Below are 24,557 nucleotides of genomic sequence, written 5' to 3'. Positions count from 1 at the left end.
CTCAACTCAGTGTGTTTTCTATATTATGCAGTATAAAGTCCTTTGTTGTGCCACCTTAAAAGCACTCATAAGTACGGCATAAATACTTCAAATAAAGTTACAAAAAATGGACAATGACAGGGTAGCTATTGGTTCAAGAAAATAGGAAGGACAGCCACAGAAGCACAAAAACTACATGCAGTTTTCATCCAGCTCTATTCACAACACAAACTGTTTATCAAATATATATATAAAAAATATGTTTGGCAAGAGAACGTCACTGACATTTACAGCATGGACCATGCACAAAAAAAGGAAAAACAAATATACACAGTACTAAGAGTTAGTTTAACTTTACTCTCTGAAGAGATAGAGATATAGATATATATATATATATATATATATATATATATATATATATATATATATATATATACACACACACACATACATATACATACATACACACATATATATGTAATAGCTCATCTAAGAAATGGTCAGTAATGTTTATCAAAAAAGGCAAAGTGAAACTTCATAAGGTAACTACATTGGTTTAATGCTTTAAAGCACTAACATGCAATAATCAATAGGCTTGACAAATTATGATAGACAAGCGGTGTTTTCAAGCAGAAACAAAAATACATAAACCAAATAACTTAAGTAGAAGGTGCCTAAAGTACAGCAACACAACTCAACTTTTTCAACCAGATTAGAAATCAGTGGTTGGTCCGAAGTCTGGTGCTGCACAAAGAAATAATGTGAAAAACAAATCAAGGAGTATATTTGCAAAACAAAAACTGACAAATAATTACAAGAAAAAACTGACACGCTTTGGTCTAGAATGACAGGGGTATATAAAATACATGGAGACAAGATTGCCATGTGTAGCATGTCTCTTCTTAATTATAATCAAGGTGTATAGAAAAGTACCGCAAGAAAAACTACAATTTGAGAAACCGGATTCATGAAAAGGGTTTGTATTAGAAGAAATTGAGGAAAAAAAACCCCAAAATGGTTCGAGGTTAACAGTTCCAGTTGATTTACACTATAGTACATTTTAAGTACTACCTGAACAAAAAAATTTATTCATTTAATTTAAAATAGCTGAAACTTATGCAATAAACATGTCTCAATACTAATTTATGGCTCTTATGGGCGCTCTATGTTAACCAATGACGTATAATACATGCTCTAGATGTCAATGCAATATCATTAATACTAAATACATATTTGATGTACAACTGTATTACAAACAGAAAAGCAAATCCATCATGTGTAAAAGGACCAAACACACTTCTTGGAGTGTTTCTGGATTAATTTAAAAAAAAAAAAAAAGACTGGGAGGGATACCTTCCAGAGACAGAAGGGACCTATTCACTCAAAAGTGAGTTGTGGTTTCTACTACTGCACATTATAAAGAGCCAACACTGGAAGGTTCCTCCATTAGGAAAGGTTGGGCCGGGCTTGCATACTATATAATTTAAAGGAGTAAGGAGACTTTAAATAAACTTCACTGACTTAACCCCTTATAGGACCAAGGCTAGTATAAATGGGCAAAATACCAAAAAAATGTACCCTGATCTAAAAATCACTATGCTCCTACATATTTTTATTTTGATTTTTAACCCCTACCTAACCCTAGTTCACCACTAACTCCCACCACACTAACTACCCAACATACATTGTAAAAAATGTTTACATGACCCCAAGGGGTTAACTTGTTTTTTGTTTATGGTTCTTCCTCTCCAGCTCACACACACACAGCAAAATGGAGAGGCAGAGAAAGCCAAGCACTGCCTTTGCCATTTAACTGTATCCATGTATGTGATAGGCTGTAGAAGTGATTACATGCACAGAAGGGAATCTGCTGACTAGACTGATAGACTGACTAGAGAAGTCAGCAGTAGTGGCGATGTGGAGCCGTTATTAACCCAGGACATACCAGGTACGTCATTGGTCCTCTAGGGACAAACCATACAATATACAGGGCCAGACAAACTTTTCTTTCAGAAAAAAATACACAGTGAAGTCAAAGAGCAGAAACACAACTCTCCTGACAACACTCCCTTTATCGAATAAGCCCCAAAGGAAATTCAGGAAGAGTGCCAAGAGCCATAAATCATGTGCAGAGGCAGAAATATACTGGAACCAACTGGTATGTTAAAACAGCTTGATAGATATCAAAGTGAAACACAGATAGCTACAATTGTTGAGGAATGCATGGTAATATCAGCATCTTGCTACGCAACATGTAAACGTAATAAATATAATTACTTTGAATAAAGGGAAACGATTGTAATTTATTTGAAATAATTAAAATATTTAACCATTTAAAGGTTTGCACTCATCGGAGAGACTATTTGTTGTATTAATCTTACAGACTCAACGTTAATACTGCAATATTTGTAAAGACTATATATTTTAAAAACTAAGTTTTTTTAAAATAATTTTTGCATCTATTTTCAAAAACAATCACGTTGAAACAGAACAGTTTCTTAAAGGGACACTCCAATCTCATATTTTGTTAATGTTGAAGTTAATGTTGACTTTACATTTTAATGGAGCTCGAAGCGAATTCCAAGCATGCATTAGTGACAGCGCACAGAAAAAGGAAAAGCTGAAGTGCAGCGATTTGCAAGTATGTAGCTGGACTCCTACTATGTTCAGTAGAAGCAGAAACTCAACGGGGGTGTTGTGTTCCTTTCCAGTGACAAATTAAATAAAAACATACCCTTCTAAACGTTCACATCCCTCACTACAACTTGAGATTTTAAATGGTAATAAGAAACAAAGGACTTCAATAATCTCACTTAGAAGACCTACTATATTCTTAAGAAACTGGTCTTACATTCCATAAAGGAAGACTCAAAACAGAATACCGTATTTATCGGCGTATAACACGCACTTTTTTAACTAAAATATGAAGCTGAAACCCCACCTGCGTGTTATACGCCGATAAATCCTAGAGCCAGTGGCGGAACTACCGGGGTCGCAACTGCGACCGGGCCCTGGAGTTCTGCCAGTCAGGGGGGGCCCAAGGGGTGCCGAGCGGTTGCTGAAGACGACCGCTCGGCAACTCTCGGGCCCTCCTGACTGACAGAAATCCAGGACTCCTCTGCTGGCGGCCGCCGCCGCCTGCCGCCTGCCTCAGCCGCCGCCGCCTGCCTCAGCGCTTCAACTCCTGTGTTGGAAGCGTGAGGCGTTTGTCTCGGGTGCCGGCGCTCAGCAGTGAAGCGCTGGCACCCGAGACAAACGCCTCACGCTTCCAACACAGGAGTTGAAGGTAAGTGACCGGGGTGGGGTTAGGGAGAGAGAGGGGAGATCCTGAGAAGGGGGGTTAGGGTGTGTGTGTCTGAGTGTGTTTGTGTGTGTCTCTGAGTCTGTTTGTGTCTGTGTCTTAGTGTGTGTCTTAGTGTGTGTGTATGTCTTAGTGTGTGTGTGTCTTACTGTGTGTGTCTTAGTGTGTGTGCCTGAGTGTGAGTGTGTCTTACTGTGTGTGTCTGAGTGTGAGTGTGTCTTACTGTGTGTGTGTGGTTTCCCAGATAGCAGTGATTCTGATGAAGTTTTTTTTCGTTCAGTTTTTTTGTTCAAAAATGGGGGTGCGTGTTATACGCCGATAAATAAAGTACTTGTCTTTCTCCTATCATAAGAATAAATCTGTTTAACTTGCCTGCCGTGAAGTCGAACCTTTCCTGCAAACTCAGGAACCAACGCTCTTATGTACTAAGCATATGTTTTAATACAGAATAGATTTTTATCAATGCCTCAAGTTTGCTGTTCCACTTACTCTGCTGAATTTGAATGAACAACTGCAGCATTAGAAACATCATTACTAGCAATACTGCATGCCCAAGCCTTTCCTTGAAGAATTGCTTTATCATGTCAAATTTTACCGCATTCAAAATTCTTCTGGCAATGCTTTATACTCACATGACGCAAAAGCCGGCACAAGACGCCACAGAAACCAAAAAAGGTGTCTTAAAATGTATTTGAGACTCAAACACCAGATGAAAGAATAAAATGACAGATCTGCTTATTATTTTTGGAGTACACAGAGAAATATTAATGTTTCATGTGAGTGAAAGCATGTTTGACTGGCATCAGTAATTGCAAATATTTTTCCATTACAAACTTCTAGAAGTCATAATTGAAAACTGAATGAGCAGTACATTTTTCTTTTACCGTTTAGTACAAATAAGATTATTATGCTTCATTAATACTAACTTACCATTCAGTACAACGTAATCCCATTAACACAACACGGGGCACATAATATGGCATGAGAAGCTCAGTACATTTTATAAAGGCATTTAAACTGTTGTACAAAATATAACAGTAGCATTCTTTGAGACAGAAATATTGTAGTGAATAAAATTTATTTTTTTAGTCTTTATATACCCTTATAGTGAGAGGGGAAAAAATAGTAATTACTCTAACAAGGATAAAACCATACTAAATTGAAAATGTCTCAGTTCCTTGGTTAAATACTGTCTGAACTGACCAAACAAAAAAAGGGAAAATTAAAACTTTAGCAACAATTAACAGTTTGTGAATTTTACCTTCTACTCGAAGGCAAAAACCATTAAAAGAAATAACTTAGTTAGTCCCTCTAGACACAGCAAGGTGTTCATCAAGTCCATTATTTAATACAACACTTATGCTAGTACTGAAAGGTGAATTCACAGTGAAATTAGAACACTTTGTAGCAATCTAGGTCATCTGCTTCCGTATAGCTTCTAGAGCTTCCTCACGTTCTCTTAAAAGGTCCTTCAGTCGGCGGATCTTCTCATCCCTTACGGTGTCATCTAGATCCACGGGAGAAGGACACAAACTCGTTCTAGGAACCTTTGTAGATGGAGTATTAAAGACTGGAATACTGGAATAATTGTCCGTGGAGTCATTTGATGCTGTCGCTGTAGAACTTGCTTCCACTTGATTGCTTACCGAGTGATTGACAGCACTAGATGGAGAAAAATACACTGTGCTTGGTGGGGAAACACTAGATCGGGTGGGGGAAGAGGCTTTTTCCACAGGATTTTCAGAGACGTTAAGGGACGTTGAACTGGCTGATTCCTGTAAGCCTCTGGACCTATTTAAGGTAACAGAGTCTTGCAGCAATTCCGAGCTACCTAGGTTGCTCTTTTTTGCATATTTTAGAGTGTCTACAGGCATTCTTCGTTTGACTTGAAGTTTTTCCTATAACAAAAAAAAAAAAAAGTTCTGTACAGTACCAGTTTTAAAAATACAGTTAACTTATTTATACATACAATTTAGCAATCATTTATAGGACTTCACATCAGCTACTGTAGACTTGCTTACCAATTCTGCTTAGAGGAAAAAAAAGTATAATTGAGCTCCATGGCATGTTAAAAAAATTAACATGTGTAATTTTATTTAATCAGAACAATTTTCCACTTTCTTATTGCAACCAACCACAGGTTGCTTTTGCGCCACGTGCCATTTCCTTTAAAACATAACTGAGGCCATATTTTATGTGAATAATTTACTAAATGTCTAGTTCAGGCATTTGGCAACAGTAGGAATGCTTTTAACTCAGCCTTTAGTTATTAAAGTGTTAAATTTAGCAGATTAGGTAGAACAGTATCTAACAAAAAGCCTCTTTGCACCACACTAGCATGTGGCCAACCTCCTAATGAAGAGATAAAATGTTTTTCACATTAAGAAACCATGATCTGTCCAGGTTTGCTTAGACTGCATTAGTAGTGATATTCACAATATTAGTAAAAAATGTACTAACCTCTGGATGAGTGTCTGATGGAGTTTTATTTTCAGAAGAAAGACTCTTGTTTAGAGCAGCTCTCGTTCTGTAACTAAAACAAGACTGGTTGTTGGATTTAGATGTCTCTTTAGACGTCTCATCTGGACAAGATGCAGGGAGCCTTCTTAAGACAACTTTTTCTTCTTTGTTTAAACCAAACTTCAACCTTAAACTTTCGTCGCTAGTTTTACAACCTGAAAGAGCGTTATCCATCTCCTCAGCGGTGGCTGTTTCTATCTGAAATTAAGGTAAATTACAGTTTAGAAATAGGAATACGCAATATAAGATTAACAATTTTGTCAAAAGAAAATCTATGCTTCCAGAAAATTGCGAAAAGAGTGCCAGCAGGCTTATGTAGCAGTTTCCTTTGATGGTAAGCTCCATTTTTACATTTGTTTTTTTGGGGATTGCTGGTAACATTTGTAGTATAAAGCGGAACTCGTGCAACTTTTTCATTGCTAAATTACCTTAGCACTTTGTTCTTTTAGAGGTAGAAGAGCAATAAAATCCCTGTCTGAATGCACACTTTGGGAATCAACCTTTCAGAGCATATTTAAAATAAGGACAGTGCTTAACACTCTATATTTATGTAGCTAAACAGACATACGCATACAAAAGACACATATATACACACATGCAATATTACCACCTGTTTAGCTGGCGTAACCGATGTTGGTTCCTGTGGCACTTTTGCGGGAAAGTGAATGATAGAACTCACTACAGCTTTTGGCACATTGGGTTCCTGGTTATTCTGCTTTGAAACGGCAGAGGACGTTTGAGCAACAAAATCGTCCTTAATGCTAAATAATACAGACTCATTTTTCGGTGTCAGCAGCTGCTGATGCAAAGTTGTTTCGTTTTTCGCGTTCAGCGGAACCAAGCTGACTACGTTGGGGTTTATCGGGGAAGCGCTGTTCTGTTTGGATGCTTTATTTTTTGAGAGAACCACCTCAACCACTTTATTGGAGATATCTTTCATGGACTTGGACAGCGTTGGTTTTTTTTCTGGCGACTCGGGCGTATTTGTTTGCGCATTGAAAACCCCAGATCCTTTTTTAGTCAGGAGATAAATTTTGTTGTTGTACATAACCAGGGCATTGTCTTTTATGTGGATTCCTTTTGAGTCGGAAGAATTATTGCACATTGATAGCACATCTGCAAGATTCGGTGGTTCATTTTGTTTCCCAGATAGCATTTTTAAGATTTTTGAGGCGGTGTCATTGGAAGACTTCACCGGAACAAGACAAGCTGCAGACTCTTTTTGTTCTCGCACAATCCACTTCATTGGTCCCTTTGGAGACTCCGTTTTATCAGGTAGTCGATTATTACTATGAGCCTTCACGGTTGAAGGCATCGCTTCCAATGCAGCAGCCGAAGGTTCGGTTTTGGGGTATATTGGTGGCACTGGCTTGGCGGCTTGTGTTTTTACAGTGTTGACAGGGGACACATAAATAACAGGAGAGTTTTGGGGGGCATCACCACAGGGCATTGTTGCTAAAATCTTCTGCTGGATTGCAAAAGGCAACAGAGAGGCTGGAACAGCTTTTACTTCGGCATTAGCAGGTATCTGAAGATGATGTCCTGACGGTAGCATAAAAGGGGACTTTTCAGCTGGAGGGGGCGATTTTGGATTCATCTTTACAAAGGGTGAATTTCCTGGTGGAGAATCAGATGCACCATTCACTTGGGACTTCTCAAGAATGACAGTTCTACTCTGAAGAGCAGAAGGTGTTTCTGGAGTGCTGGGAAGGCTTCCTTGTGTTGTGATTACATAGTTCCCGAAGCCAGGCTGCTGCAGAACCGGGACTTTCACTGGTAAAGGTAACGAAGTACTTTGCACAGGAGATGACAGAGAAAAACGAACGTGTGTTTGAACTTTCAATGGTGCGGAATTGCATACGACAGTATGCTGAATCAAGGGAACCAAGTTATTTGCTGGTTTTGATACTGGTACCAATTTCAGAAGATTCTTTCCTTCTGGTCCAGTGGTTGGAACAACTCGATACAAACAGTCTGTAAGACTATACGATACAAAAAAAAAAAAAAAAAGACAAAAAACGTTAAGTATGGTTATTTTCACTTGACAATATCCACAAATATACAAATTAGCATGCCTAATAACAGGTATAAGAGCATATGCAAGTGCGTACGAGAAAAAAAAAAAGGGGTTGTGTTAGAAATTAGAATGAATAAGGAAAAAAATATTTTCCTGATGAATCTAAAAATGTACGATATTTCAAGAAGGTTCATTCTGATTTAGGTTTTCCGATTATTCACACAGTTCACCACCTTGCTTAATTTCTTTTGATACTCTTTGGTTTGGAACAGATGCTCACTGGGTAGATTCAATTTAAAACAGATTTTAAAGCCCATAGTTTTTAATTTAAATCAAAGTGTGAAATAACTAAAACAGTAAGTTCTATTACCAAGAGCTTCTTTTCCCTGCCGATCACCGGTGACACTACAGATAGACTGCTTCTCCGTACCTGAGATAGGGCAGAACTCCAAACATTTAAAAGCCCCTCCGCTGCTGATATGCCCTGTGAACACCACCACACAGGAAACAATATGATGCAAAAGTGTTCAAAGAAAGGGAGGGAACAAACGTGTGACCAGGGATCAGCAGGGAGAAGATGATCTCGGTAAGTAGAACTTACCGTTTCCCGGCCATCCCAGGTGACACTACGGATAGATAAACCCAAGAAGAGCGGGGAAACCATTAAGAGGAAAAAAAAAAATAAAAAAAAATAAAAAAAAAATAAAAAAAAAAAAAAAAAAAAAGAGCCTCAAGGACCTTAAGGCCGAAAAGAGTCTTCCTGCACCATCTTATCGAGTCTGTAATGTTGGACAAAGGTATGGAGAGTCCCCCCCAAGTAGCCTCTTCGGCTGATCGGGGAGATGGGAAAAAAGGTAGGCAACACGATCGCCTGGTTTTTGTGGAAGGCCGGCTGTACTTTGGGCATAAACTCTGGAAGCAGAGAGAGCACAACCTAATCCGGGGAAAAAAAAAAAACTAAACGCAGAAATGGTTCTTTCGTAGACAGAGCCTGAAGTTCGCCAATACGTCTAGCGTAGGTAATGGCCACCAAAAAGGCGGTCTTCAGAGACAACAAGTGCAGAGATAGACTGGAGGCTCAAAAGGTGGCAAAACGAGTCTTCGAGATTAAGGACCCAGGGAGCCATCTTGGTGACAGGGTAAGGAAGCATACGAACGATGGCTTTGGAAAGACATCTCACTTCCGGTTGTCAGAGGAGATCGAATCCCAGTAAGGCACTTTTGGCAGAAGGCTGGACCTTGATAGCAGATGGTTGAAGACCAAGGTCAAATCCCTCTTGTAAAAACTCCAGAATAGATCCTGGGGAACAGGAGAAAGGAAGAGCTCTTCTGGAACCCCACCAACTGCAGAACTCTACCGCAAAGAAGAGTCTCAACTTCTGGAATAGAGAAACCCTGAGCCCTCAGGATCTCATGTTCACCCTCAGGCCGTCAGCTGGAGGATCTCTGGATTCGGGTGTAGAAACTGGCCCTGATGAAGGTCTCTCCAAGCAGGGAACCCCAGGGGGGCTCCTGGAACCGAGGTCGATCAAGTCAGCATACCAGACGAGTCTCGGCCAGTCTAGAGCTATTAGGATAACATAGGCGTGGTCGTTCTTGATCTTCTGCAGAACCTTGGAGATCAGAGAAAAGGGAGGAAAAATGTAGGCGAGATGGAAATTCCAAGTCTGGGTGAAGGCATCTCCCGCCAAAGGAAAAGAATGCCAGAACTTTAGTATTGTCTCTGGAGGCCATCTGATCGATTTCACATAATCCCCACTGCAACATCTCACTTCGGGTCGTCAGAGGAGATCAAATCCCAGTAAGGCACTTTTGGCAGAAGGCTGGACCTTGATAGTAGATGGTTGAAAACCAAGGTCAAATCCCTCTTGTAAAAACTGCAGAATAGATCCTGGGGAACAGGAGAAAAGGAAGAGCTCCTCTGGAACTCCACCAAATGCAAAACTTCTTCCAGATCTTATATCTGAGGGAGGTAACCTTCTTCCTACCGCGAAGAAGAGTCTCAGCTACTGGAATAGAGACGGAAATTCCAAGTCTGGGTGAAGGCATCTCCCGCCAAATGAAAAGAACGCCAGAACTTTAGTATTGTCTCTGGAGGCCATCTGATCGATTTCGCATAATCCCCACTGCAGGACAATGAATCTGAAAGCCCCTGGATGCAGAGCCCACTCGCCGTTCAGAACAGGAGTTTTGCTCAGGAAATCCGCCCGAGTGTTCAATGTCCCTTTGCGGTGGACTGCAGACAGGATAATCAAATGGGCCTCTGCCCAGGAGGAGATCTTGAGAGATATACGCAGAAGACGGGGGCTCCTTGTAACTCCTTGCTTGTTGATATATGCTACTAGTGCCTGATTTTCAGAGTGTAGCTGAATGTTCTTGCCAAATAGCAGCGGTTCCCAATGATGCAGGGCTCTTTTCACCGCAAGCAACTCCAGGCAGTTTGAAGGAAGGAGTTGCACAGCTGGAAACCAAAGACTTTGAACAAATTTGTCTTGATATGTGGCTTCCCATCCTCTAATGCTTGCATCGGTGGTGAGAAGCTCCTTCACTGATAAGGACCAACGTCTCCCTGAAGCTAGGGTGTCCCCTTGGAGCCACCAGGTGAGAGACGCTCTGACATGAGGAGGGAGACGGACGTGCCTGTCCAGAGAAAACAGGTTTCCCTGTAGATGAATACAATTCTGAAGAATCCTGTGGGCCAGGGCCCAAGGAACTGCATACCTTGGGAAGGCCATCTTGTCCAGCAGAGACATGCACGTCCTAATGGAGCTTCTGTGCACAGACAAAACCCTCTGGACCAGTAAACAAATCCGGTTAATCTTGGAAGGTGGAAGAAAAGCCTTCCCTGGGTAGGAATCCAGACATAGGCCCAGGAACACATCTGTTGAGAGGGAATGTGCTGGATTGTCGCAATTTAGAATCCAGCCGAGCTCCTGCAAAGTGTTGACCACTTTGGTAAGGCCAGTCATCCGGGTAAGGAATGACTGAAACTCCTTGAAGTCTGAAATGGGCCGCCACTACAGCCAGGAGTTTTGTGAAGACTCTGAGGGCTGCCGACAGACCAAACAGAAGGGCCTGAAACGGGAAATGCTGGATACTTTAACCCCGAGAAACAGCAATGTGCAGAAACTGCTGAAGAGACTGATGGATCAGAACGTCCATGAAGTCATAAGGTGTCTAGAGCGGATCTTATGGTTTCCATCTTGTACCGGACATACTGGAGGTGACTGTTCAGGAAGCATAAGTCTATAAATCAGACAGAATCCCCCCTGGCACTTTGGGGACCAGGAAGACCGGAGAATAAACCCCCCAACCTTGCTCCAGCCGAGGGACGGGAACCAGGGCCTGTAGATCTGCAAACTGCTGAATGGTAGACAACAGGAAAGCCTGCTTCGCCCGGTCATGAGGAAGGCGGCAAACCAAAAAACACTCCGTAGGCCTGATAAGAAACTGAAGCCGATAACTCAGGGGTCTCGAGTGATGGAGAGCCTCACTCCCACTGGTGGTGTCATGTGAAGCACTTGGGGTCCTGGGGTACTTTAGGGAAGGAGAACCTGTCAATTCTACCCCTCTCATGAGGGAGTCTGACCCGTCAGCCTTGATCCTGTGAAGAGCAAGAGAATCTGGAACCATAGCCTGTGGACTGGCCAAAATGACTGCAGGTCTTTTGGAAGCAGGTCTCCGCTGTGGCATCCAATGCTTATCCCCTATAGTCTTCTCTAAAAGGGACTCCAACTCTTCATCAGTCTTACCCTTATAATGGATATTAAGCAGTCTATTCTTTGAGGCATTATCCGCAGCCCAGGCTTTCAGCCATAAAGCCAGTCTAGCCGCAACAGACAGCGTAGAAGCCCTGGCTGTCAGTCTGATGGTCTCAATCGAAGCATCGTAGAGAAAGTCCACAGCCAATTTAACAGCTGCAACGTTCTTGAGGATAACCTCTCTAGAAGTCTTGGTGACAAAATTCTCTTCAATCTGCGAAAGCCAAATCTTAAATGCATCTGGAGGCAAATGTGATTCCTGGCTTGAAAATAGAAGCAGGGGCCTCAAAACACTAACAGCTGCTTCAACTTTCTTTTCCAGTCAGAGAAATGTGAGCCATCTTCAAGTGGCAGTGTGATCTTTCTGGAGACCCTCATAACCGCGGTATCCACCAGTAGAGTAGCACAAAAGTCCTCATCAAGGGGGAATAAACGCTTAGACAGATTAACCCTTCTTTCCGGGTGATGCCATTCCTGCTTAATAATCTCAGACAGCACAGGGTGAAGAGGAAAAGGGGCTGAATGCTTGGAGAAACTGGCAAAGAAGGGGTCACTCTTCTGGGTAGCAGTCTCTTCTAGATGCATAGCCGACCTCACAGAGGAGAGAAAGTGTCTCAATTTCCTCCACCGGGAAAATAAAAACTGTCTTCCTGGATCTCCCCTTCTTCAGATGAAAACTCTGCCACCTTAGGATAATCAAATTCTGAGTCAGACAACTGTGGCTAATGACCGAGTAGAGAGGTATCTTGCACTGCCGTAAGGTGGGGGTAGGAAGGTACAGGGACGGCTTGATGAAAGGCAGAGAAGGTAGACTGCACGTCCCCTTTAAGCCAGGCCAAAAACTCTCTTCCTTCAGCGGCCTCAGAATCAGCAACTGAGTTCAGGCAAGTGGTCCAAAGCTTCTTCCTGGAATCTTGCAAGGCTTTAATGACACCCAGTGCACTGCGCATGTTTGGCTTTCATAAAGCTTCGCGAGTAGGAGCAGGAGCTGAGAGGACACCCCCACTCAGGTAAGAATGCACTGGGCGGCATGGCAACAGCCATCTGGCTATGGTGCAAAGGCATCCCCCCACCAAAGGGGCTTAGCCTGGGGAACCGGCTGAACCTAGAGCCTAAGAAAAAAACAACAAACGGGAGATGAGTCCTCCCTACCAGATGTAGGGCAGGAAAAAACACTGATATCAGGGGGAGGGGCTTTTAAATGTTTGGAGTCCTGCCCTATATCAGTTAAGGCAGGGCTTGACAAATTTGTTGTGAATCTCGGCACCAGGTAAAAAAGTTAGGAGCCAGGATATTTTTAAACTAACAGTTGGTCAGGAGTGATCTGATCATCATCAGCCCACTTACTAAACTCACAGCGTTTGACCTGGAAGCACCATGGACTTTCAGGTCAGTGCTGTTTTTCTGTTTTTCTGTTTTTTGTTTTTTTTTTTAACTCTTTCGATGCTGATGTTCCATTGGAGCATAGCATTGACTGATATTTAGTCCCCACAAGCTTGTGGGGACAAATGTTAACCCCTGCAATGCCACGAATGTGTCATACACAATTGTGGCATTGAAGAGGTTAACGCTGCACTGTCACTCTCATGGGGCGATCAGGCAGATGGGGGGTGTTGGGTCGGGTCCCCACACTTGTGTGGGGACCCAATCAACACACAACCCCCTTCCCTGAAGCTGCCTGTGGCAGCTGAAAACACGATTGGTGGTTTTGCAGCAACCGCGTTTTCAGCCTACAGAATCACTCCGTGGGAGTGATCTCAGGCTCGGGGGCGGGCTCTGAGTGGCTGTGCTGTCTGCCCAGACTCCTGGGCAGATGGCAGACAGCAGCGTCCCCGTGTGGTAGCTCAGCCTCTTACATCCACAATTTTTTCTGGATGTAAGAGGCTGACAAAACCTAGGCGCCAGGACAAAATTCCTTCGCCATGGCGACCTGGCGCCTGGGATTTGTCGAGCCCTGAGTTAAGGAGGAGGAGTGAATCCGTAGTGTCACCTGGGATGGCAAGGAAAAATAAATGATTGCAAGCACAACCATATTGTAAGCTTTCTACTTTTATCCCGTTTATTTACTTTCCCTTCCTGGAACTTTGGAAAGATTGCCTGTTTTAGTTACAGAAATCAAATTATACAGGCACCCAAGATCTTCACAATGTATAGTCCACTCAATCAGTTGAAACAACATCTCTCTCTCTCTCTCCTTATCTGCCAGTTACTCCCTTGTTTACAAATGGTTGTTAAGAGCAAACAAGTGTCTCTCAACACAAGACATACAGGTGAAGAACTGCAAAACCAAGGATTTTATTTTAAAGAAAAAAAAATATATCCACCCCGGAATCTTATGGCAACTTGGCATAATTACACTTGTTAAGCTATTGATGAACCTAAGTGTATGGGATGTACATTGCACATAGAACTACTGTAGTAATTTCCATAAACACACAACTGATCCTAGCAATAAACAAAGCTCAAAAAATCTGATACACTTCAAAATAACTACACAGTAAGTAATAAAACCCAACTGAAACTGTCCAATTATGACAATACATTATGCACAATACAACACTTCTGCTTTCCTACAAAAATGGAACAGATCAGAAGGGCAGGTTAAGGTGATAGAATGAAAAAGTCTATGGTTTGTTGTTCATATGGCGCTGAAACCAGGAAGCATTAATATGTAAACATATTCCTGTGTAAACTTAACCCCTCTTAGGGTTAGGGCAGCATCCTGTCACATGTATGTTAGCAAGACATCAGCAAGACATCAGCGCTCAGATGTCATACGTGTGATTGGCTGCTACTACCCTCAATGTTGATTAGAGTGGGAATTCTTTTAACCATGTGCCAAAAGCATGCTGAGGCACTGGGGGTGGAGCCCCAAAGAGGAAGGGGTGGAGCCCCAAAGAGGAAGTTGAAATTTTTATATTTGTTAATATTAAAAGTCATTTTTAAATATATATTAAGATTGAGAAACAGCACCCTTTTTTGGCTTTATTCTCCATTGCTAATGACAGAGTAATAAGTTGGCACGGCTTTATTGCTGATCACCAAAAAAGAAAATACAAACAAAAAGCAAAACAAGTTTTTGATGATGCTTTCATTTACAGCACTGGGTTTTATGCTCAAGGAGAAAATATTCACCCTACATAGCGTCCGGAACAAGAATGTCTTCAGTAGAGTTGTGCAGGTTTGCGCACACTGGTTACTGGTGCAGGTATTCCCTCATACCACAGGACATGCATGGGGGCCATCATTTAGATCAAATATAATAATCAAAAATAAAACACATTCTTTAATGCATTATTAATTTAATCATAGCGCTGTTATATAAAAAAAGAATATGACAACTGAATGCTATTATACTCAAGTAGGCTTACCATTATTTTAAGACACAGCATGTCAGTAACATATGTAGAAAAAAAAACAATGATCTACATGGAACCTCTATTCATACACTTAAAAAATACCACATTGACAAAAAAAGGGAGACAAAAAGAAAGTTTATCCCCGCTGCAATCTATAAGGCCCAAGCTAAACAAAGGCTTAGATTAGATAACACATTTGATACAACTCAATGGCAGAGTAAACTTTATAAGCTCTGTCGGCGCTTTATAAGTATAATAATAAGCAGTTTTGAATTTTACAAAGAAAGAAAATGCTGCTGGACTTTAAAGATATGAAGATAAATGGTTAAAGAGGATTGCACGCTTTGGCCCAAATTCTATATTTTCACTTATATCCTAAATTTAGGAACCAGTTTTTAATTTTTTCTATAGATTAAACTTTAAATGTTAATCTTTGATGTTAAAGGGATACATTGAGTGGGCTCCTGAGCATATTACTGCATGCATCCTTTAGTTCTTAGCTATGCAATGAGACTTCTCGTTTAACGCTACACCCCTCCCCCACACGGTGCCTCGGCACGCTTTTGGCACATGGTTAGTAGAATTCCCACTCAAATCAAAATTGAGGGTGGTAGCAGCCAATCACATGTATAACATCTGAGCACTGATGTCTTGCTAACATACAAGTGACAGGATGCTGCTTCAACAACCCTAACGTGCTAGTGAGATAAGTTTACACAGGAATACGTTTACATATGAACGCTTCTTGGTTTCAGTAGACACAGGCAAAGGAGGAGATGAGTGAGACCTCGTTTTGTAACTAGGCCTTCAGCAAAAGGAGTTCATACAAAAGCAGCCAATAGGAAGGGGTAGGATGGGAATACTGCAAGTTTTAACAACCCAAAGTGCTTTAAAGAAAATCCATAGCGTTACAGTATGTGTTCAGGAGTATACCTTTAAGACTCTTCCCTGGATACACAGTATCTAGAAAAAAGATCTATGAATATGGTACCTTATCAGGAGCAATAGACATGGCCAGTAAAAGAATTAATCCCACAAGAGCTTTGAAGGAATGCCTTTTAAGACCATTATATGCACTGATAGTATATAATTCAGGAGCCCTGACTGGCAGTTGGTACTTACCATTGACTGGATGGCACCGTCTCTGTGGTTTTCATTAAGAGTTCCCGGAAGCTAGACATGGATGTCCCAAATTAGATCAAAGTCCCCAACGTAAAGCACAGCAATACTTCTATGGAGCACAGGTGGGTATTCCAATTTGGCTTGAGATCTTTAATCAAACTGCTGGAAGCAGGGCACCGAATGTGTTTTTTAATACCAGATTCTTAACTTATTTTCCCAAATATCAGTATGCATAGCCACCATTAGAAGGCGTATCTTAACTACACCGATAATTCACGGTAGACTACCGGACACAATCTATACCACACTCCAAGAGGGCTTTCTGTGTTGCACCTGCACTGCCACTAGTGACCACTAGGCGTCAGGCGTGTGGCACACTTTCCCCGTTTCACCGTATGGCAGCCTAACAATCCGTGCCAGATTTCCCATCCGCCACTAGAGGGCAGCCGTATACCTCATTCCCTTTAAGCAACAAACGGAGGATACGGCCGCTACCACACGTATCCTCAGACCGTACTAAGCATACAAGCCCAGGCAGTCTGCAGAAGCTCTGATAAAGCCGGGGTCATTACCACTTGCGATAAACTGAGGTCTATGTCCGGGTTCTAAAACGGTGCTCTCGGCCGACTCATAGGATACTGCGTCCCTTTTAACCCTCCCCAACTAACGTTGGTTTCCTCCCGGAATAAACCGACACTGAGAGAGTCTCCTCATAAACACCGGAGCGAAAAAAAAAAAGCGCGGCTGCAACGTATACTAACCGACGCGGAAACGGCTCGCTTTCCTAGCACGCATAAAATGGCGGCACGAGAGAAAGTTCTGTGAGTGACGCCTTTTGCCGGCGCGCGCACCTTACCGGAAGCTTCATATCGGCCGCTCACGCGCCTTCACGCCATTGGTTGATGTCCGAGCTGTGAGTACGACAAGACCAATTAGGCCACGGGAACTTCTCTATGTTTCCGGAGGCGGCTATTTCCGGGGGATGTGAAGAAGCCCTATTTCCGGTTTCTGGTGTTTTCTTTGGAAGTTTAGTGAGGAAATAGCAAACCTATATAATCTCAAGTATTTATATATCAAATTATAACTGTATGCATTAGTTTATTGTCATTAACTATGATTACGCGTCAATTTATTATTTATTAATATGCACACATATATGTAATTAGTAATAATACTATTAATAATAACCACTGATATCAGTAAAAAATGAAGGGGTTATATGTTATTAATTTCCTGTCCCAGATGAACGTTTCTTCTATTTTCTCTCCCTTGTTATGGTAACCTGAAACAATCAATGCTCATCAAGAGCTTAACAATACAAAAGACACCAAAGGGGAGGAAAAATCATGAAGGTCATCAGAACAGGAAGTTAAGATGACTGCTTCCTGATGTATTTATAAAACACACACACACACACATATATATATATATATATATGTATGTGTGTGTTATATGATAGGATATATATATATATATATATATATATATATATATATATTTAATCATAAAGCACATTAACATAGACTTTAGTGTTGCAAACAAGAGACAAAATAAGTAATTTTATCAAAATTTATCAAAAAGTGCGATGTATTTAAGATGACAATAATGTGCTGGGATTTTCAGATCGTTGTGTTATCAGTACTATCTACATTTGTTCACTTTTATAGTCTTGATGGTTAAGACTTCTGTGTACATAACACTGATGTTCACAACCAAAAATAATTCTAAGGTGATCACGCTTACTGGTAGAATGAGAGTTTCTCCCAATGCTGTATTTCTACTCTTTGTCCACAAGTGCTCTAAGTAAAAGACAATAAACAACGTATGTAATATGCTCTTATTCCACAGGGTAAAAATAAGCTGATGTGGTTCAGCAGGGTCAGTCCATTAAAAAGTTGACTTTATATTGACTTAAACAACTTGTTGTCACACTTGTGAACAATTTTGACAGCAAATCACTAAATCCCCTTAAAAAAATAAAAAATGGGGTCTCCATGAACCCTTATTAACCAAGGAGTGGCCATGGACTGCTCTCTTTTCCCACTCTATTTGTGCTAATAATTTACCCTTGGGTGTATAGAGCTTGTCTTTTTCCATTGGGTTGGAGGGCATATTAAAACACCCTGAGCCCATCCATGCCTCACCTTGACCACTTGCCAATGGCATGTGGGGTGAAAACCCAATTAATTGGAGAGAAAAGGTGCCTTAAACATGCCAGTCCATTCCACTTCCATCCCCTATACTTTGGAATGGAGTCGATTAACATGCATTAAAAAATAAATTAAGAATAAAAACTACATAACCCATCTACCCTCGGTAGGGGGCAATGTTTATCTTATGTGCCCTTTAGGTTTCAAGAAGTTGGGCAGTGAAAATTACACTGACCTTGCTGGTATGCAAATAAATCTACCAATTACTACCAAATACCACATCCGTATCTAGAAGACATACCACCTCTATCTAGCGCTTATGGTATACATTTATTATGTTCTTCCTATCCTCAGCCTCTAACAAATTGCGTGCTCACAAAATGGTACGAGGGTGGGATCTGGTTTGTGACTGACATCTAAAGGCGATGGGTGCACCTTACTGGAAACTTCATACTGTCCATTGAGATGGCTCTCCACTACTATCCGATGCCTGAACGGGTGGAAAAAAAAAAAAATGTTTTTAACCCTATGTCCAACATCCACCGTCGTCTCACTAGGCATGGTATGTCGGAGTATAGGTGGTCACGTTAGTGAATTAGTACCCATGGGGGGTAGAGAAGGCTTGTCTCTTTCCATCTTAGGGAGCCAATTTTTTAGTTTATTGCTTTTTTAGATGTAATACCATATTTGCTTGAATATAAGACATATTATAATCATATATATATAATATATGTTATAATCTGACCTTAAAAAAAGGTCTGACTATAAGACTAAGATCCAGATCCCCCGCAGCGCTGCAGGGGACCTGGATCCTCCTCTCTGGCAGCCGGTGAACGTCTGTATGATGCAGGTAGACAACCTCTGCCGCTGCCTGGCATTTCCGCTGGGGCTTCAATGACAGAGCGCCGGCGTGACATGAAATTCCAATGCTCCTTCATTGAAGCCCCAGCGGAACTGCCGAGAAGCAGCAGCAGCTGTCTACGAGCATCGCACAGATGTGCACCGACTGCTCCCACTAGACACCAGGGAGTTTGGAGCATGGGGCGGGGGAGTCTGGGGATGCATTGGTAAGTCTGACGGTGCACAGTAGCAAATAGGGGGTATACAGAATATCTGGGGGGCAGAGTGGCATGTAGAGGGTATAAGGCATAACTGGGGGGCAGAGTGGCATATCGGGGGGGAGTGACATATCTGAGCAGCAGAGTGGCATATTGGGGGGGAGTTGCATATCTGAGCTGTAGAGTGGCATACCAGGGGGGCAGAGTGGCATATAGAGAGGTATAAGGCATATCAGGAAGGCAGAGTGGCATATCAGGAAGGCAGAGTGGTATATAGAGGCAAATAAGGCATAACAGGGGGCAGTGTAGCATATAGGGGGTATAAAGCATATCTGGGGGGCAGAGTGGCATATAGGGAGGTATAAGGCATATCTGGTGGGCAGAGTGGCATATAGGGGGGTGTAAAAGGCATACCTGGGGGCAGAATAGCAAGCCTGGGGCAAATGTTCATAACTGGGGGGCAGGTTGGCAAATAGAAGGAAATAAAAAGAAGAAATGCATTTTTCTCAATCATAGCTTTTATTAAATATGAAAAAAAATGTTTACATGAATTAATATTTACTAGTAAAACTTTTTTCCTATAGGATAGTCTTATATTCAGGCTTTTTCTTTTTTTCAAAATTAACATAAAAAACATTGGGGGTCTTAAAATCGAGCAAATAAGGTATTTCTTTTTTTGTAGAAGATTTAAACTTGCATTTCAAACGATCAATGTGCCTTTACAACTGACGAGCAACTTGACGGTAGCGAATTCCTAACATTATTCAGCTTTGTCGCTCCGAAGTTGAGTTGAGTATAGTTTGAGGATATTGTCCTACTCGATTGTTGTAGCCTTTTACTTGTCAGCCTGCCCTTTAGACATGATTGAATAGATCCATTATACAGTGTTAAACAATTTACACATAATAATGAAAAATGCCATCTAGCTTTTCAAATGGTCTTTAGTTTAGGAAGCTAGAGTTAGGTTATCTCATTACTAGTCTTATAGTCTTTGAATAACTTCTAACCATGTTTACGGAACCATCTTTGGAGCCATCAGGGAATTAATTACCTTATTTTCCGGCGTATAAGACTACCCCTCTACCCAGTATATAACAACCAGCCAATCACGCCAAGCGATGTACCTTACTGGTGATTGGCTGGTTGTTGTATACAAAGCCTGCTTGGATTGGGTGGGTCAGCTCTCCCTAACATATGCCTGTCCACACACACATGTATAGACATACACTGCCCTCACACACCCCGTCCTTTACACACATATACACGTACACACCAGCGTACACACACCTGCCCTTACACACACCTGTCCATACACATACACCGCCCATAAACAGACATATACATACATACATACACTGCCCTTACACACACACACACACACATATATATATATATCTACACATACTAACATACACCTGTCCATACATACACATTTATACACTGCCCTCACCACACACCCCTGCCTTTACACACCAGCTTACAAACACACAAATACCTACACTGCTCTTACACACACCTGACCATACACACACACTACACTTACACCCCTTTCTCCCCATCTCTTACCTTTCTCATCTTCTATCTTCCATCCAGTTGTGGGAGCGTGAGGTCTGTCATTTCAGACCTCTGCTTTACTGCTCCCTCATCACTACGCGCCGGCAATTGATGCAGAGCGCCGGGATATGACGTCATCCCCGCGCTCGGCATCAATACCCGGCGCGTAGTGATTAGGGAGCACGGAAGCCGAGGTCTGAAGTGCCAGACCTCGAGCTCCCTAATGTTGGGCTAGTTAGAAGGAGGTCGTGATCTCCCCAACCAGCCCTGCTCATCGGGCGCCCACTGATCAGGGCTAGTTGGGGACATCACGATCTTGCACCTACCTCGGCGTGGCCCTGAAGACCGTCCCAGGGGAGGAGGCTTCTCCGCTCGCCCCTCCCCTAGAGATATGCTACAGTTTTAGGGGCTTAGTGGGGAATCGTGATTCTACAGTCCGGCTCGGTAAGTTTCAGTACCCGGTGTATAAGACGACCCCCGACTTTTGAGAAGATTTTCATGGGCTAAAAAGTCATCTTATATGCCTGAAAATACGGTAACTCATGGATGAATGGTCACTTATCGACCTATGACGTGCCTGACACGTCATTTAATTAAAAAAGCTTAGAAAGTGATCTAAGATCACTTTCTTCGCTTAAACAGTGTTGCTGTAATGTCGCGATGTCAAGGCATTCAGCAACACCAAGATTGGCATCATGGGCCATGCCTGGCCCCTCCCTGTGGGCGGACGCCCGCTTTAAAAGTTTAGGAGGCGATCACCTCCTAAACTTCAATGGTGTTGCTGAAATGCTTCGATCACGAGGCATTTAGCGACACCGAACACTCACCCCAGGACGCCCTATGACCGCAAGATGGCGGCCGTCCTGTAAAAATAACAAAGTTGGAAAAGTTCGGCAGAGGGTCTACAGACCCTCTAGATAACTCTGGCTCCACTTGCTGGTTGAATACAGGTACTGCATTCAACCATGCAAGACAATGGAGCCCAGCTTTCTAATCACTATGTGATTAGTAAAATATTTAAAACAAACAAAAAAAAATATGGAAAAGAAAGCTTTAAAAAAAATGGTAACATTTAAAAATGATTATGTATCAGAGGAACCAGAGGGCGGGGGGGTGTTTGATAGTGACATATACCAGGAGCTGTATATCCATACCTGAAGCGCAGTTTTAGTGATAAAAAAACACAAAATAAATTACTACCACAAAGTTTGACAAAGGATGGTAGTAGAATTAGTGCATGGAAAGGGTTAAAATACCAGCATTTGAAATACCTTGAGGTGTCTAGTTTTCAAAAATATATGGTTTGATGGGGTAAATTGCATTGGCCGGCTTCAAAGATACCTGAAATAGCACATGGGGCAGAATGACCAGCTTTGGAAAAAAAAATGGTTTTAAAATAGCAAAACACTTCTTATACTTATTGCCCAATAACTTGCAGAAAAAAAGCAAAAAACATTGGGTATTTCTAAACTCAGGACAAATAGTAGAATCTATTTAGCAGGTTTTTATATTAGCTTTTTTGGATAAGTAAAAGATTTTTCGAGCAAAAGTCTGAATCTTTTTTTTTTTTTAATTTTTCATCATATTTTATTATTTTTGTAATGGGAAATTAGATAATATGATAAAAATGATATCTGAAGAAAGCCCTTCTTTTCTTGAAAAAAAGCAACATATAACTTGTGTGGGTTCACTAAATGAGTGAGGAGAAAATTACATCTAAACACGAGCTCCGCAAAAGTGTTAAAACAGCCTCGGTCCCAAAGGGTACAAAAGGTAAAACACAGCCTGGTCCTTAAGGGGTTAATGTCTCATTTTATTATTATCATTAAAAGACATATTCTAAAGGGAATAAATATTTGTATGTTTGTCATACTAGCCACATTACTAACTAAAGAGAACACATCTTTATATTAAATTACATTCAAATGCACTGAATAGCTCATCTTAAGCAGCAACATACAGATCAGATTACGTTCATGATGATTTCATGCTTTTCTTTAGACACAATGTATTCAGTATAGCATGATTTACAGAACTCATATGAATTAGCACTCTGTAACCTGTAATCTGAATTCTGGAAGACTGCACAATAAAAGTGGACCCTTCTAAAATTATGTGACAGATGTATCCTCAAGGGTTTCATTGAAATGTTAGTTATTATTAAAGCATAAATCGTATCTGCAGTACCATCAGGGCCGGCCCTATAATGGGGCAGACTGGGGCAATTGCCCCAAGCGCTTTTTTTTTTTTTTTTTTTTTGAAGCGGAGGAGAGAGAGAGGGGCACCGAGTGGTTTTCGCTTACCCGCTCGGCGCCCCTTTCTCTCTCTCCTCTGCGGCGAGTCTCCCTGTCTCCCTGAGCGTCAATTTCCGGCGCTCAGCATTACAAGCCGGCACCGTGGCAGAGCAGGGAGACTCGCCGCAGGACTGTTTAAAGGTAAGTACCGGGGGGGGGGGTCGTAGATTATGGCGTCGGCGAAGTTTAAAATGCCCCGTTGGCGGGGGGGGCGGGGACGGCGTTTTAAACTTCGCCCCAGGCGGCGTTAAGTCTTCGGCCGGCCCTAAGTACCATAACTATATTTATAATGTGTAGAATATTGCTAGCCTTACAATATGTCTAACTGTCATACAAAGGTGAAGGCAACCATTGCTTAAGAAAGATTTGTCTCTCTATGTATTTGCTAGAGAGGTTAAACGCTTAATTTAAGGATTTTTATCATGCTGCAAAACGTCCACTCTCTGAAGGCACTCACTCAAGAGGAACTTAAGCCTCTGAATTCTCTCCTCTCTGGTTATTTCATCAATTTCTAAAAGATCCCGTCCGCTTTCATTTTTCACAACTGCTGTAGAAGATGCTGGGGGCTTTAGAGGATTGTCTGAAGTACTTGGAGACTTTATAGGCGAGTAACTTGATGATGTCTCATTAGCATCAGAGGTTTCTGCGCAGTGGGTCTTCCCTGAAGCACAAGAACACAGCGTATTCAGTTGTGGGATCTTATGAGATGACTTTAAAATCATAGGAATGGTGCTTGTGTAATTTAAAGTATTATGCAACATTTTGGAAGGACAACTAGAAACTGGTAATCCTACTGTAGAAGAATGGGACTTTTCTGTAAGAGCAGAGCTGAGTGTCACTGGACAGCAGGTGAATACATCTGCATTACATGAGTCCTGTTGCTTTGTCTTCTTTGGAAGTTCTGCAGTGTCTATTAATTTTCTTTTGTTCTGATTGAATTGTGTTTTAGAAGGAACCTGGTTTACAAAAAAATACAAAAATAAACAGCAAATATTTTTTTAAAAAATTCATTAGGATTAAATTCAGAATTATGCCCACCCAATGAAATGTCCCTTTTTGAAAAAAATACCCTACTTGGAACCCCCCCAAATCTAATATATTCTCTACTACTATATTTAAAGGGGATGTCCCATGGAAAAATATTTTTTTTATCCTGAAGCATAAAATACAATGTATACAATCCAGTAATGCAAGTTAGCATTAACAAATATCAGGTTTTACCTAATATTTTTGGAATAAACTTTCTTTAGCTGGAGACATACACACTGAGCTAATTCATTATGGCAATGTTAATGAAGTCTGTTCCTCCCTAGACATTTTGTCACATACACAGCATGTAATTCGCATTGAGCCTTTGTGTTGTAAATCTCAATGCAAGTATGATGAAGAGTCAGGGTATTTGTCTACTAGATTGGGCTAAAGTAACACATTGTATTATGAAC

The 24,557-nt window shown here is 41.5% G+C and overlaps 1 protein-coding gene across 1 annotated transcript; it reads right to left on the bottom strand.

The window, feature by feature from the left end:
* Positions 1–3,950: 3,950 nt before the first annotated feature.
* Positions 3,951–16,900, bottom strand: LRIF1 (ligand dependent nuclear receptor interacting factor 1). The gene is made up of 5 exons (XM_053456585.1): positions 16,821–16,900; positions 16,060–16,218; positions 6,411–7,782; positions 5,741–5,998; positions 3,951–5,178 (listed from the first exon to the last, which is right to left on the bottom strand). The coding sequence occupies exons 2-5, from the start codon at positions 16,116–16,118 to the stop codon at positions 4,693–4,695; spliced, it is 2,175 nt and encodes a 724-aa protein (XP_053312560.1). The 5' UTR covers positions 16,119–16,218; positions 16,821–16,900; the 3' UTR covers positions 3,951–4,692.
* Positions 16,901–24,557: the final 7,657 nt, after the last annotated feature.

This window comes from Spea bombifrons, chromosome 2 (assembly GCF_027358695.1).
Source record: "Spea bombifrons isolate aSpeBom1 chromosome 2, aSpeBom1.2.pri, whole genome shotgun sequence".
In the NCBI taxonomy this organism is placed as follows: Eukaryota; Metazoa; Chordata; class Amphibia; order Anura; family Pelobatidae; genus Spea; species Spea bombifrons.
This window is presented reverse-complemented; position numbering and strand designations above follow the sequence as displayed.